Genomic DNA, 16307 nt, shown 5'->3' with positions numbered 1-16307 from the left:
ATCACAAAGGGCTGGCCACCTGCGTCCTCTAGAACCAGCTAATATCTTTAAAACAAAAACAGAGCAACAAAACAAACAAACAAAAAAAGCCAACTCCCCACCCAACTTGTGAAGAGAGGCACACCCAGTTCTCCAGACCTTTTGTTATCTCATCAGAGGCAGTGAAATTTACTCAGAAAGGAGAACTGCACATATTCCTGCAATAGCATTATACAAAGCTAACCATGCGCATTATTCGGTTGATTTAGATATGCACATTAATCACATGGGGGGGGGGGTGTCCCTTGGGGCTGGGCAGATGCTTTGTCTGCATGCTGCCAGAGTCCAAGAGTGTGGTGCTGAAAGCTGAGGACGCTTTGCAGACCTGCCCAAGACATCCTCTGCCTGCTGCTGCCTTTCCTTCCTTGGCTCCGCTCCCCCCGCCCCTGCAGTGCCTTCCCTGCACCTTTAAGACGCACATGGCTCGCCGGTGGGATGCTGTGGTAAAGCTCCACAGAGGAAGTTACGCAGCCTGGATCAGGCACTGAGATAAAAGCAACGACTGTGATTGAAAGTGATGGCAAAAGGATTTGAGCCTCGGTATTAACTTGCGAGAGAGGAGGAGGGAGATTTCATAAAGCTCCCGGCCATCTGCCCTTGAGCTCCGGGCGGGGACTGGGCTGGTCCTGCCTGCGAAGAGGGGGACCCAGCCAGGCGCGCGGATGAGCCTTTCGATTTGTGTTTCTGTTTTTGGAGCGGTGGGGGGCGGGGAACGGGCGGGGATGTTGGCGGTCAGAAAAAGTTAAACTTCTTCTATCCTGCTCCGGGCCCCCCCTGGAGACGGGGGGCAGGGGGCTGAAATTCCTACACCTCCCCCCCAGCCGCCCGCTCTGCCGAGCCCAGGGACGCTGCCCGGGCAGGTTGGTCCTAGCCGAGGGGTGGGGGAGCAGCCTTCCCCGTCCAGCCGGGAGGAGAGGACGCGTGTGCATCTGCCGCCTGGCACGGAGCTCCGGCGGAACCTCCCTTGCCGCACCGGCTCCAGGAGCGCCGAGCCCCGGTAAGGAATCCCGGGGCTGGGGGGGATGGATTCGGAGGTGTAGAGGGGCCCCTGGTATCGCTGAGCAGGGAGCTGCCACCCTCCGCTCCGTGGGTTTGTGCAAAGCCGGCAGGCTGGTGGGAAGCCTGCCTCGGAGGCTGGCCAAAGCTTCCACCTCCCCGGGCATGAGCCGAGGCAAAAGTTAGTTAGCAAGAGGGGACCACTGGCAGAGGTGCCCTGCCCGCTTCTTTAATTTTGTTTTAATTGTAATAGGGATGGGAAGGACTTTTTGGAGAGGATGACTTGTTACCAACCCATCGCTCCCACGGCGGCTTTTCCCGGGTGTTTGGGCAAGAGATTAACAGTCCAGCAGTTTTTAAAGGTGTGAAGTTATAGTGTGGCTCACTTCAGTATATTCTATCAAACTTCTCCGTCCGCCTTGCCCATCCCCTCCCCTCCCCAGCTCTGCCTTGACTGGCTGCTTTGCATGCTCACATTTAATATGTATAAAATAGAGCTCTGATTTGTTTGGAAAATACACAAAGTAGCAGGAAACAAACAAAACCTCTCCTAGATTTCCCCTGCAGTTCGCTTCCTGGCTTTTATGAAGAAAGTGCACCTATGCAATAATTTGTTTGCCTGCCTATGTTTAGGCAGCTGTTAAATGGTTTACTCTGCTCTGCTTATTGTAAAGAGATGATGCATTGATTTTTGCGATTAGGGGAGGCTTTGCAAAACTATAAGGACACATAAAGCTCAAGTGCAATATTATCTGGACAAATATTTTTAAAAGCCTCACATTATTATTGATTGCACCCAACTTTCTGCAGGAAAACTTTTATGAAATTAACCAGTATTTTGGAATTTTCAGTGCCTGCAGTTTTCCCTATCTGACAGAGATGTAAGGTAGAGACTAACAGCAAAGTCCCCTGGTAACAAGCGCTAATTTCCAAACAAATTGTTTGGAGCTATTTTCCTCCACCTTCTTTCTCTAAAGTTAGTTGTACAGTCCTTGCAAAGTACACTCTTGATTATTTCTCAAGCTTTCATCCTTCTTGTGCCAAGGAAGTGGTGTTTTCTCCACTTAAACTTTTTTTTTTTTTAGAGTTTCAGAATAAGTGATGCAAAGCTAGAGATCATCATATTACATTGACATCTAATTTCCTATTTTGCCTGCTTTCTGACATTAGTCCTTGAATGATCTCAAAGTCCTTATGTAAAAGAAACTTTACAAGGGGTAAGAAAGAAAAAAAAGCAGCATCAATTTATGTGGAACCACAAATGCATTAAGGATAGCAGCTAAATGTGAGTGAGATTTGCAAGTCTTTCTGTTGGGAATATGATTCCTCTCTGAGCTTTGCAACATCATGTGCCTGCCATATTACGTGCTGAGTGTATATTTTCTAACTTTGCTTTTTAGAATGAATTAAAAGGGTGGTATTATTATCCCAAAAAAGAGAGAGAGGGGATTAAAAAAATCTCCTTGCGCATAGTGTGTGTCAGTCATTTTTTGATTTTTATAGTTCCAGGTGACACTTCTGGAAAGAACGTTGAGAAATCCATCAAGTTTACTTTCTGTACTTAATTCCAGAGCAGTGTTTTGTGACTCAAAGTGTTGTCTCCTTATTTCGCTAAAGGGTTGATCCAATAAAAAAGAGAGAGCTAAGTCCAGATACCCAGATAAAATCTAATTTTGTGTTTTTAATACTTTGGCTATCAGTCCCTTGTGACTGCTGAGTACTCTTGAAGGAAAATAAAGAGCATTGATTCTATTTGTTCTCATGAACTACAGTTTCTTAATAATATCAGGTGAAGATTTATTTTCCAAGGACAAAACAAAACCGATCAGGGTGAAACCTGTAGTTTCAAAAGATTTTTTTCCATATTAGCTTTATGTCATATTATTTCAGAGCAACATTGTGAATTATTTCTGCAAAACATCTGTAATGTTAAAACATTGACACAACAACTATAACAAGGAGACAATGTGCTTGTTTGACTAATTGTAAATAAATTCTCAGGCAGATTTTTATTTCCTTGGGAATATGTGAAATATTTAGCAAATATAACAACAAAACAACTAATAGATATTATAGATTCTTTCCTTCTTAAGCTTCTTCCTCTGTCAATCATTCAAGTGCACAATATGTTATTTTTAAGGTTATGAAAATAATTTCTTAAAGATAACAGCATGAAGTGCCCGTTGACAGAAAATTACCTTACTTAGTTTGTGTGTTGTACTGAAATCTCTACTTCTCTGTGATGTTGTTTAACAGATGGCGGTGACCACTTTGATGTAATGATTAGGCACAGACTTTTACAATCAAGAAGACAGCTCTGATGTCAGCAGGGCTTATAGACACTTCTGTGTCACACCATTTTATTATTTTTACTAAATTTACTCAATGTAAAAATAGCACACTATTTTTTTTTGGGAGTTTATTCAAGGCCAATGAAGCTATAACGTGCTCTCCTTTGAACAGCTAGAGATGAATCATGAAAGATGGGTTTTCTTTTCTGCATTCATTCATCTCAATCAGAAATCCTTCAGTTTAAGAAAGGGGGCAGGGAGGGAGATGTTAACATAGATGTATGAATCCCCCTAAAATGGATCTGTAACCTAGAGTTTCACATAGTAACCAAGGTTCATAATAAAGCAAATACTGAACACGCTATGCAGGCAAAGTCATCTTTAAATTCTGGAGAGGGAAGGGGAGTTGTAGATTCAGGTGGAAAGAGAATTAGTAATGGCTTAAGTTTTTGTTCTGAAAACACAGTTCACACCTCTTATTATAGAACTATCTTGGGATTAATGCTGAGAGAAGTTTGCCTTATTTTGTTTTGTGATTACTTGCGATTTTTATACTCTAGTGGCAAGAGAGGAAAAGATTACACATTCTTTTGTTTAATCTGAAATGAATACTGGGAGAGGTCATTGATCTTTGTGTATTAGGAAAACCTTAAATGTTATTAGTACTTTAAATTGTTTTCATTAAATGTTATTGTGCAAATAAATCCTGTCTGTGGATGCTGGACTGTGTATCTGTCTGCCTAGCTACCTTATCAATTGTCTGTCTATCCCTCTTGTCTGTCTACCTATTCATGCTCCATTCTCAATCTGCTAATGACCTATCATTTCTTCTTCATATAATTTTGAGATCCATTAGTGCTATTGTTTTTTAGATACTGTTAAAAATCAGATACCCTTAGAGGAGGTAGCTACTGGTGCAAACCTTCTACACAATAGAACACCCATAAGATTTTAATATTTTTTTTATTAAAGTTGTATATCTCACAAGCTTTTTTAAATCTCATGACTCCTAGAAAGCTCAGCCTAATTTTTGTATATTTCATAGGAGTTGTGTTCTTGCAAACCTGGTTTCACCTTCTCCCCCTTTCTTCCAGCTAATCTGTCTTTTGATTTGTTGCAGGTGGCGCTTGCTAATGAGCTCTCCTTTTCCCCTTATAATGAACAAGAAACAAGACCTCAGGTAGTTGGATGGTTTGTAGCTGAAGCTTTGGAAACTTGGCATTATCAGACAGAAATTGTCCTATGTGCATGCCTTGTCACCAGTGCAAGAAGCAAAATAAAAAACAAACAAACAAGTCAATGGTCATATTTTCAATAAAGTGACCATAGGACAATCTGTTTAGATGGCTTGCAAAATTTACTACCCAAATTATGTTGTCAGAAAGGTTGCCCTTTAAAAGAAGTAAAGTTTTAGGTCCAAAGAATCTCCCATTTCAAGGTAACAGAGATGATAATGTCACTTAAATATTTTTTTAAATACAGTTTTTTTAAAATAATTATTTAAGGCACACCACAGTTTAAGGCACTTTAAAAAAAGCTATACATTGGTAGCAGATGAAAAGGTTAAAGAACTTGATCTAGCCTCATCACATAGCCTCTCCAATTTTTCTCCTATCAAATTTCATCACCGAATCAGAACTTGAGAGCTCTATTGATTGAGTAGAGTCACCTCTAGATATTTTCACACTGATGTAGAAGATCTTTTATGCAAAACAGACAAAACAAAAAAAACCCCATTAAGTTAAGGAAGACTTTTGACCGCTGATCAGCAGTTCTGGAAGGGCTGTCCATAATTCTCCAGATCAAGTGACTTGCAAACTTGGCTTCTGTACTAAGAGACTTTCCTTGTCTGAATGCAGCATACAGAGCTGGACCTTGTCATCTGGATCTCCTTAGGCTAGATAGTTTTTTAGATGAGAAGTTTCCATGCTGGTCCTGACAGTAACCCCTAGTCCAGTAGCTGCCTTTCTTGGGACTCTAGGCATTTCCTTTGCCCAGGGACCCTGTGCTTGGTCTCGGTTGCCATGCTGTACCTGGTTGCTTTTCTGTTGCACTGTCTCCCTCTGGCCATGGGACACTATGACATTTGCAAATCCTGGGTGACCACAGATGATGGCCCATCATGGGAGTTTTATGCCTGCCAGCCCAAGGCCATGCGAATGAAGGACTATGTGACAGTGAAAGTGGATCCACCAGGAATCACCTGTGGGAACCCTCCTGAGAGATTCTGTACTCATGTAAGTATTTGGTTTCCTTTGTTTTCCTAGTTGACGTGGTAGTTAATTATGCTTATTTTATCAGGGACAGAGCTCTGAGACAACGGGTAATAAGGATTCCCTGGATCAGAGTGCCACTGTGATTTGGTAGTTAGAACAAGGAACTTGAAATCAGCTTTTCTATTTAGAGTCGTATACTGTTCTCCTCATTGTACTTTCTGAACACCTTAGTTTTATTCCCAACTCTGCCACTGACTCATTGTGAAACCTTGGCGAAATCACTTTATCCTCTCTCGGATCTCAGTTTTCCCCATATGTGGCCTGAGAAGAATATTTATCACCGCACAGGCGTGGTAAGTGACTGTTTGCAAAATGATTTTGAGGCCTGTGAATGAAATATGCAATCAGTATTATACTACATGGCTGGCTCTCAATAGCATTCATCTTTCTTAGAAGCTCCTCTGTCATATCTTTTGCTGCAACATGTAAATACCAGCAGAACAGCCTAAGAGTGGGAGATAGTGCTGTCTCACAGAACAGAATAATGAAGACAGTCCTTAGATCAAAGGAAGAATCACTGAAGCTGAAGATCAGTTGTTTTGTTATCAGTTTGGGATGGATGATGTTTTTAAGTCACTGGGGCCAGATTTTCAAAGCTCCCACAATAGGGGCCAGATATTTGAAAGAGCTTGGCACCCAATGTGCATCCATCTTTTGAAAATGTCCACTTAATTAGTGCCTAATGGGAGCAGAGCACTTCTGAAAATCTGGATCCAAAGGCCTGCGTAGTTCACTGAACTCCTATGTCAATGGCACAGAATCCTAATCTCAGGAGCCATATTTTATCAATGATGAGTAGATGTTCTGTAAGTGTGTGCTAGGGTGCTGAATAGAGAGGAAGGGCTATTTTAGTCCATGTATGTAGGTGGCTTGCATGCAAGACTCCTGCATCTCAAACAGCTTCATAGGAGAAATCCCTGAAGCCTATCCCTTTTCTTTTCTCCATCTTCAACCTGAAGAGGCACCGTAGCCAGACACTCACACTTGTATTTAAAATCTTTAACCTGTTTTCCCTTAAATATTAATCATTGACTTTTATTGAGTGCACCACAAAGCTCGGCTGGACCATTTGATTTGTAATTCACAAGGATTACTTTGTTTAAAGAGTGCAGAAGCAAAACAAACAGCAAAGCAATACGGTTTAAATGTCCTTTCCTAACTATGCAACGTTAGAACCATGGTGAGTCAAAAAAAATAAAAATAAATCAAATCACATTTTTAAGGAAGACTTACAACAATCAAACTGTGTACTGAAGAGACTTCCATCCCAATGGCATTAAAAGGGGGAAATTTCTTCTTTACAGATTCTAAATCATCAGTTATTTGTGATGAGGCGGCAGTATTGTCTAGTGGCTAGAGCAACTGGCTGGGAGTTAGGATTCTCAGTGTCTATTCTCCACTCTACCACTGACTTAATTTAAGATTAGTTAAACCACTTGAACTCTGCCTCAGTTGCCCTATCTGTAAAATAGACAAAACAAGCAGCTCATTACTTCTCTTGAGAAAAATCAAGATTTATTGTCCCAAGAGAAAAATATTGACCTAAAGCTAACTGATGCCAAATCTTAAAGTTCACCAAAATACGAAGCCAACATTTGTATTGTTACATATGTTCAGAGTATTTTCATTAGAAACATCTAACAATGAAGTCCACTAATTCCAAATGTGTAACAGTTTTCCCTTTTAAACTAACATTCTTGTAGGACAGATGAAGTTATAGGTCCACAAGAAAATAGTTAACTATTGATAAGTCAGTCTAGAAGCATAGATTTCCATTTATCTGATTGGCAGCAAAAGGATTAAAAGGTGAACAACAGAATTCACTGAATTCATCAGGAAGCAGTTTCTTGCCAATGTACTCTGGTTAACACTGTGTCAGACCTTGGTGCTGTTGACCTGTCAGGAGGTAACTGTTAGAAATTTACCGACTTATTACATACATTTATTTAACCAATAATGAGCCAGCATCTATTACATGTAACAGTAATACTTCCTATCTTACATGGTTGTTGTGTCTTAAGTAACGTACCTGAACTGCTTGGAGAACCTTGAAAGAAAGGGATCTGGAAATGCAAATTATTATGGATTTGGTTGCACTTCCATTGCTAACTCCAGAATAAACATACCAGTCCTACTATAGATATTAACTGAGTTCTACAATAGGGATAATTTGACATTTTGTTAAAGTTTGAGCTTGTATTGCAACAAAATGCACCCAGGTGTATTCCCTGAAGAACAAACAAATTTGAAACAAAAGTATTTAATTGTAAGTCATTCTCTATATGGTGACAAATTATGCTCCCAAATCCACTTGTGCAACTGTTATTACAATTCATGGGAGTTAAGCATGCATAGCTGAAGGTGGAATTAGGGTCCCATGTGTCTCTGCTACAGTGCAGTTAAATACGTACCCAGGGGAACTGTGAACCTAGGAATTATGTAATAACTCCCCCATCATAGCCCAATGGTAAAATATTATATCATTAAGGTACAGCGTGACACTTGAAGCCTCTTCAGTTAATGTATCTGTTCATCCTGTGCAATTTGTTCCTTTTATTTTGATTTTTATAGCCTCTTTCTCAAACTCCTGGTGCTTAACATAATTCAAAATAGCAGAGATCCCATTTAGAAAAATTGTTAATGGATCATGTTAGTTAATTAGCCTTATAAAACCCCAGCTCAAGCTGCCATTCCCCCTTCCTGGGCCATTCTTACCAAACCCCTTGCCTCTCCCAATGCTGAATAAATTCTAAAGGCGTAAGGAGGTATATGATAATGCTGCATATAACGGTAGATAGAAATGTAATAATAAAACTTAAGCAGAGCAGACAGCCAGCCCAATATTCAGTGGGTAGAACAATGTGCTGCTACGAGAGAAACCTAGGAGAGAGTCTAACTCTTAGGACTTCTGCACCTTTGGCTGGAAGGCCACCATGGTAACTTTTCACAACCTCTGTCATGGAGAATGGTATATGCTCCCTTACCCTTGAGCAGCCCCTTATGGTCAGCAGAGAGCGAGCCAGTCTTCGAAGAGGTGGTTGTTTCAGTTACAGGGCACATGTGGTGACTTAGCACCTATTGACACAAAAAGAAGAAGACAATCTAAAGTGGGGGAATGAGGGATGTGAGCAAAGAATATGGGCCCTGTATAAAGGAGGTCATGAGCAAAATCTCAGGGCTTCCCATCAGTCATTGTGGCTTCTAATCCTTAGTCGCTGTATTCAAGAATTGCAGGTTTAGCAGCTCCCACAAACGTGTTAGATGCTGTATAGCAAAGCTAACTGTGGTGTGTGGATACATTCTCCACACACTTTTTTCCTCTCCTGTTGAGCTGATAGTAAAATATTCAATCATTTGCTCTCCTCTTTAGTTTTTAATTACCGATGCAGAACAGGTAGACACTCCTCAGAGCATGGCTTTCTAGCAGAGTAAATTTTATGATGTCTGTTTTGATCTCTCTTCTCTCAGGTGTCTTCTGTAATGGCAGGCTGCTATGCATATAGTTAAAATAATAATTTTATTACTAATTAAGCACTCAGTGCCAATGTGTGTTCAGGGCACCATACAGACAACTAAAATAAAAATAAAATTATGCACAGGATTCATAAATACATTAAAAACTTCAAAGTAGATAAAGAGGAAATGGTGATCTAAACCCTGGCATTATTAAAAATGGATGTAGGAAGAGAGTCCTCCACAGGAGCTCATGTTAAGGTACCTAACCTGCAAGATGTTGGATGCAGTCTGTGTGGTACCCTCAGCTCATACTGAAGACAAGGAGACACTCTGCAGCCTTCGGAATCAGGCTCTAAAACTGTAACAACTCTGAAAGATGAGTGTTTTCAGACGATATTTGAAAAGTGGCATGTGATAGGCTGAGGTGGATGTCTGGGGGATTGCAAAAACTGTACTGTCTCAGTTCTAAAGCAATTTCTATTCACATCTGGCTGCTTTTTCCACTCCACGGCGCATTCCTGCTGATTATTAAAGTCAGGGGTTTTGTTTTCACAGTTCTTGAACTTTCTGCTGTTTGTCGGTGCCCTTCTGGCAGGGTCACCTGAAAAAATTAATTGTAAATTTCATGATGGTTGGAAAGGGGTGGGGAGGGGAAGATGGAGGGATGAATAAATAAGAACCTGAATGAATCTAAAAGTGAGACCGGAAATTAATAAGAAATAGATCTCTTAACCAAGGATGCTTGGGGGTAGGGTGAAATTTCAGAGACCAGATGCAGTGTGCTGCCTACAACTGCTAAAACAAGATTGCAAATGAGGGAAAGTAAGAATTGCTGCTCTATAGTAAATCTTTCTATGAGTTTTTGTGGGTGCAGTAGCATGCTTCTGCGTTACCTGATACAAAGCTATTTTGTCATCAAGCTGTTGTATTGAGGGATGAGTGGCAGAATATGGCCTTGCTAATAAAACACTGTCTGGTATCCAGATATTTTGGACCAAATTCTCCTCTGTGATATACAGAGACAGCCCCTATTGAGTATGAACTGATGGAACTGAGAAGAGAATTTGACATTTGTACTTTTAGTCTTTTGTGGACCTGGAAAAATAATTATTTACGATTAACACAGTTGCGTAGGTTTACAGTGCAACTTACAGGCACCAAAAAGACACATTCTCTGCCCTAAACCCAGGCAAATGTTAGGGTTCCCAGCTAGTTATAACAAATGCATTCTGATCAGCCTGGGGAATGCTCAGCTACAGCCCTCAGGTAATAGAAAGGTGTGACAGCAAGGTAATGTCCAAAACTGTAATCCATGTAATTAGTTGTTGTTTAATGCTACAGAGAGCTGTCACTGTGTGCTATAATACCTCTGGGCTGCATGCAGCCCATCTTTCCATTGTGAATTAGCCTTTGTTTGCAGAGGTTTTGGGGGTGCCCATCCTCATTCACATGGTGCTCTTTGACACAGGGCTCTATAGCCCGTATTGATGGCTCGGGGTACTTTTTACACCATCAGCATTGTTTCATCTGTAAATATAGCTTGTTGATTTTTGACAGGAGTCTGTGGAAGGAAAGAACTCCACTTATTTGTTACACCTTCAGCTACACGTGACGTGTGTTGATTCCTGGCTAACTTCTCTGAAGGGCTCCTCGTGTTAGGTCTTTACACCATTGATTAATGTTATTTCTGAAAGTTTCCCTCTTTGTTTTAAAACCAGACCAAAATGAGGGTTGTTTAAAAAAATAGCTAGTGGTTAGAGCAACTGATGGTTTAACAATTCTTGTTAGCCTGAGCCACGACTAAAATGTTTGTGTCCCCCACCCCGCAACCTCACACAACATACTGGCAGGAAATAAACAAGTCAACCTCACTATCTGTTTTATATTACCTAGGATACTGGAGCTGAGTCCAGAAAACTGGTAAAACTTCAAGTGTGAAACTGCATGTGATGTGTTCGTGATCTCGGAGCATACATGAGCAATGCCAAATACACACATCCGCTTTCTTTTTATAAGTTCAAGCGTACCTTCTGCTGACTTTAAAATATCATTGGTTTGACTCAGGGACTGGGAGTCAGAGCTCCATGCAGTTCTATTTACAGCTCTTCTGCTGACTTGTTGTATGACCATGGGAAAGTCATTTCACTTCTTTATGCCAAAATTTATCAGCCCAGGCACAAAATCTAGCCTCTTACTCTAACATGAAGATGATGAAATTCTGAATGATATTTTACTTACCTGTCAAAAACCTAATGTAACTACTTGGCTGGGGGAGGGTTGGCAAATACCATTTTGTGAAGTTGTTTTTCCTCCCCGTTTGCAAGCTTGGGAGCACCATATTTACCAATGTTGTGGTGTTATGATGCTAAATTAAACATTTAAAATGGTTTGAGTTCCTCCGAGGAAAGTGGTGGGAGAAGAGCAAGCAACAAAGCATTGTTATTTTTTTAAATCAGGAGTGAAACGTTTTCTAATACACCAGTTCCATCCATTGATCAGTATTACTTCCAAGTCTGGGAGGAAGGGCTGGGTAGGACTCAGAGTTAGGTTCCTATTCCTAATCACCTTCATCAACATCACTGATGTCAGTGTGGCATTCTCTGCTACATTTGAAATTAAGGTTGATGACTCCTTGCCTGCTGCCAGACCCCAATATATATTAAAATTTTCCATCTCCAGCTGCAAAAGCAACCAAAGGTTATTCTTAGGTACCACGGAGTTTGAATGCTCTAATAATCTGAGGGGTCTACACCACAAAGTTAGGTTCGCTTGACTTCATCACTCGCTCAGGATTGTGAAAAATGTTATGCTCCTATGCGTAACAAATAATAAAGCCAACCTAAGCCTCAGCATAAACACTGCTAGGTTGAGGGAAGAATTCTTCCCTCAACCTAGCTACTGTCTCTTGGAGAGGTGGATTTACTACAGTGATGGAAGAACCCCTTTCGTTACTGTAGTAAGTGTGTACCCTACAGAGCTACAGCTGTGTTGCTGTAGTATTTCTAGTGTAGACATACTGTACAAAAAGAGCCTGAGGTCTACACAGCAGCTGAGAGTCATGATTCCCAGTGCAGGTAGACATACATGTGCTAGCTCTGCTTCAGCTAGTGCTTAGAAATAGCAATTTGGCCCCCGCTGCCTGGACAGCAGCTTGGGTTAACCACGCAAGTACAATCCCACCTAAACTGCTGGGTACAAACTTGGGCAGCTAGCTCAAGCCATCACTTACGCTACTGCAGTCACACTATTATTTTTTTAAACACACTAGCTCAAGCAGAACTAGTGCATGTCTGTCGATCTCCCAGCTGCTGTGTAGATGCACTCTAAGAGGGAGTGCATCTCCAGCCTTAAATTAGAAGTTACTGTGTAGACTGAGTTTCCCACACAAGCTTTAGCTAAATCAGTTCAATGATCTATTTAAATGCATGAAGCAGGATTCATCTTAATATAAGAATAATGTCCCACGATACAATCAGATCTTCTCACAATGTTGATGGAAAAACATGGTGATACAAAATTAGGCTGCCAAATGGATTTAATTGATATAGTGAGCTTTTGGCTAACCCCTCTGTGAAGGATAGGGGAGAGGGAATGAGCTATTTTTACCGCTGTGGAAAAGTCCTATAGAATTTAATAGCATTCTATGGAAATTACTCCAAAGTTGTATATAGGAGGCATTGTGGTCCAGTGGAAAGAACATGCTTAGTGCTTATATTCTTTCCCTAGGTAGGCTGCAGCAATGTGTGTTACTATTAGGCACTTCAGGTAAAATTCATGGAGTTCATATTAAGGGGAAAGTATTGGGGAGAACTTGGTAGATTTTGAAATGGAAAAGCAAGAGATTCTTTCTTTCGTTCTTTGTCAGTGGTATGGAGTTTCCTTTAAGTGGAACAAACACAGACCCAGGGAACAGGATAATGCACGGAACTAGAGAACTTTTTTCTGTTATTGGTATTATTATTTACAGATTGCTGTGTATGGCACTTTACAGATAATTAATACATGACAGGTTTCTGCTCTGAGGAATTTGCAATCTAAATTAGGAACTCTTCTGTTTTAATACCACCTCTGCAACTGGCTCACTTAGCCTGGTCTTGGTCAAGTTTCTTAGTCATTTTGAATCAGAAAACTGGAATTTTTCATAAGGAAAATATTGAAACAAAATGTTTGGACAATTTAGACATTTTTTTTGAAAATGTTTCAAGTCAAGAAATGCATTAATACCTGACCCTTTCCCGCAGAAAGGATAGGTTTCAACACATTGGCATTTTCTGAGGAAAAACGTTGCCAGAAAATTCCCAGCCAGATCTAATGGAGAACTACTGGTTTCCTCCATGCTGTCTCCTGTTTGAGCTGACAGATGCAATTGATTGTTTGAGAGAGCAGAAGCAACCGCCCTAGTCATGTCTGACCATTGCAAAAAGATGCAGATCTTATGCCAACAAATTTAAGGCCATAGGGTCTCTTAGGTTAATGAATTCATTTTCTGACCTAGTTTGTGAGCTCACTCATGCGTATACAACAGCAACTCAACAATGCTCAAGTAAAAGAGCCCAAATTTCAGACTTGTCAAACTTATTATGCACGTGGGGTTTTCAGTGACCTCATTAGCAGGAGTTCTTTAGAGAGTACTATTCTATACCTCCTTTCAAATTAGTGTCTTTCCCTAAATATGCAGCAACCCACAGGCTTTATGCAGTTCAGATTCATTAGTGGAAATGTCCCTTGTTTATATTCAAACAGTTCAACCTGGTACACATTTTCCTCTGCTGGAAAATGTCAAAAAGCCCGTGCTTCTCAAGCATCCCCATGGACTGTCCATTACAATACATAAACTGCAGTTAGGTCAAGCAAGTTGAGAGTTGCGAGAGGATGGAGAGGACTGTGGCTGCAGAATCCTGGCCAAAAACCACTGCAAGTAATAATATTTAACACTTATAGCATTTTCCACCTAAGAAACTCAAAGCACTGAACTGTCAGTATTATATCCCCATTTTAATGACAGGGAAACTGAGGCAGATTTTTTCAAGTGACTTGCTCAAGAGAAGAGTAGCATTGCCATGATACATCAGAACCTAATGTTGGCTTGAAGATATTTAGAGAGGTGCCAAGGACTAGTGGACTGAGTAAAAGAAAGGAAACCAGGAACCCTTTAATTCTAATCCTGATCAGTCTGTGATCTTGGGCAAGTCCTTTAGATTCTCTGTGAGTTTTCCCATCTGTAAAATGGGGACATTGATACTTCCTGCCTTCACAGTGTAGTTGTGATGCTTAATAAATTAAGGTTTACAAAGTACTTTGAGCTCCTCTATAGAGGTATTAGTGTTAAAGGATTTTTATAACCACTCTGTGGAAGATGAACATTTTTTCTTGATAACTGGCACTTTCACACACCACCTCTAGTTAGGGGATCTTCTCCTCCTATCCTAGCATTTTACAGCACACTAATGGGCATTTGTTTATATACTTAACATGATTTTTTTTAGCCTTCACATGGCTCCGCCAGAAAAGAAAGTAGCTGATGTTTAGGGAAAGGAAATGTGGGGGATGCAAGAAAGGAATAATAGGATTTAAAGTGGCAGAGGGGGCATAAGGTACTATGGATCTGTTTCCAACATAATCATCTGCAGAGACCAAGTTCTTTCAGAGTGTGGGGCAGAGAAAGTGCTGCTACCCTGTGACTTCATCTGGTATTCATAGGTCCTGATGGACTGAATCACAGGAAGGTAGCGTTTTGCAGGTTGGAAGACCAACCCCAAGAAGTTGCAGACAGTGCTAGCCTATTGATAAAGATCACTCTCATACAGACAGTAACCTGTATTTACTCCACAACGTTCTACACACATGCATCTACCCAGTTATTTCTGTGCGTACAAATAGAGAGCTTCAGGGGGAGGGGGGAATGAATTTGTTTTTTCACAGGATATCCCTAGCTCCAGTGGAACTCAACTTTATTCTCTAACTTTTCCTGAGCAGGTTCCAGACTTGATAGAGAGGTGAGGGAAGGTGGGAGAGAAAACTAAGTATGGAGAGTGCATTCAGGTATATGTAGCTGTGCAGACTCTGGGGGCCAGATTCATCACACCTTGTGCTCTCACATATACCTGTGCAAAATTGGTCTAAACCACAACTGTTCTGTTTGTTTTTATGCACAATTTGAACTCACTTTACACCAGTGTGAATTGCTATACACAAGGCACAAGTTTATGAAGAATCAGGCCCCATGTGTAGCACACTGATGGCATAAGACACTGATATGTCAGTGTATATTTCCGTGGGAAGGGTGGATGTACAGCTGGATTAGTCCAGGAGATGAGGGGTGGGGGGAGTTGCATGAGAGAGAGAAGTAGGTGTGTGTATACATTTTAATGGAAAACAATTATGCATGTTTCTATCTGCACAACTACAAATTCCTTTTAAATGCAAACTAGAAAAAAATCTTCAGTTGCCAGTGCTAAACACATTTAAGGAAGTGGGAATGCTCTCCCACACCCCCAGACCCTGTGAGTACTTTATAGCTTTGTGTTCCTGTACGTTTACAAAGGGATGTGTCTCTGTGCTCTCTATGGAGAGACAGAAAAGTCACTTTCTGCTCAGAGCATTCTTCAACCACTTTGGTGCTGCCTAATGTACCAGGTAAAGTACACGAAGCCCGCATCATCTTACATGTTACTGTTTGTACTAGACATGTCCTTTTCGGAATGCTCATGTTCCAGAGGAATAGCCAACCAGTGCTTCAGAGAATGCTCCTGCATTCTACTCCCTGCACAGGGCTTGGACTGGGAGGACAATTAAATGGTTAAAGAAAGACGCCTGTATTGAACTGGTTAGAGTGTGCACCTCTGCCCTCTAGTGGACAGACTCAGAACTGCTCCATTGTGTCAGTGGCCCTATACTGCTAGCAGCTAATGAAAACTCAAATGGTAGTAATTTGAGGAAGAAGGATCTCCATTCTGTCCCCTGTTGTTGTTGTTAAGTTGCTGTGACCCTGGTGTGCAAAGTAGTGTCTAGAGCTTAGCAGATAATTGATTTTTTTTGGTGCAGTAGCTGAACCAAAAAGTTTCATTTCAAATCAAAATTGATTAAAAAAAGAACCCTAAATGGTTTGTCTAGAAAATTGAAACAAACTATCTGACTTCCCCCCCCCCCAAAAATTCCATCACCATTATTTAGAGGAAATAATTGGACTAATTCATGAATCATTTTGGTCACCCAAAACAATTTTTTGGTGAATTTACTATTCTCCAAA

The 16307-nt window shown here is 40.8% G+C and overlaps 1 protein-coding gene across 5 annotated transcripts in view; it reads left to right on the top strand.

Annotated features, from left to right (window-relative positions):
- The first annotated feature begins 358 nt into the window (after positions 1–358).
- NTNG2 (netrin G2) overlaps positions 359–16307 on the top strand; it is a 72123-nt gene continuing 56174 nt past the window's right edge. For 3 of the 5 annotated variants that reach the window (XM_050926637.1, XM_050926638.1, XM_050926632.1), the window contains exons 1-3: positions 856–1036; positions 1289–1397; positions 4447–5563. In XM_050926637.1, the coding sequence (XP_050782594.1) occupies positions 5351–5563 (213 nt within the window). In that variant the 5' untranslated portion in view covers positions 856–1036; positions 1289–1397; positions 4447–5350. Of the gene's footprint in view, positions 580–855; positions 1037–1288; positions 1398–4446; positions 5564–16307 lie in introns of those variants that run through there. The other 2 variants (XM_050926636.1, XM_050926635.1) reach the window with 2 other exon arrangements.

Source organism: Gopherus flavomarginatus, chromosome 17, assembly GCF_025201925.1.
Source record: "Gopherus flavomarginatus isolate rGopFla2 chromosome 17, rGopFla2.mat.asm, whole genome shotgun sequence".
Classification (NCBI taxonomy): domain Eukaryota; kingdom Metazoa; phylum Chordata; order Testudines; family Testudinidae; genus Gopherus; species Gopherus flavomarginatus.
The sequence above is the reverse complement of the archived record's forward strand: the minus strand, read 5'-3'. Positions and strand labels throughout refer to the sequence as shown.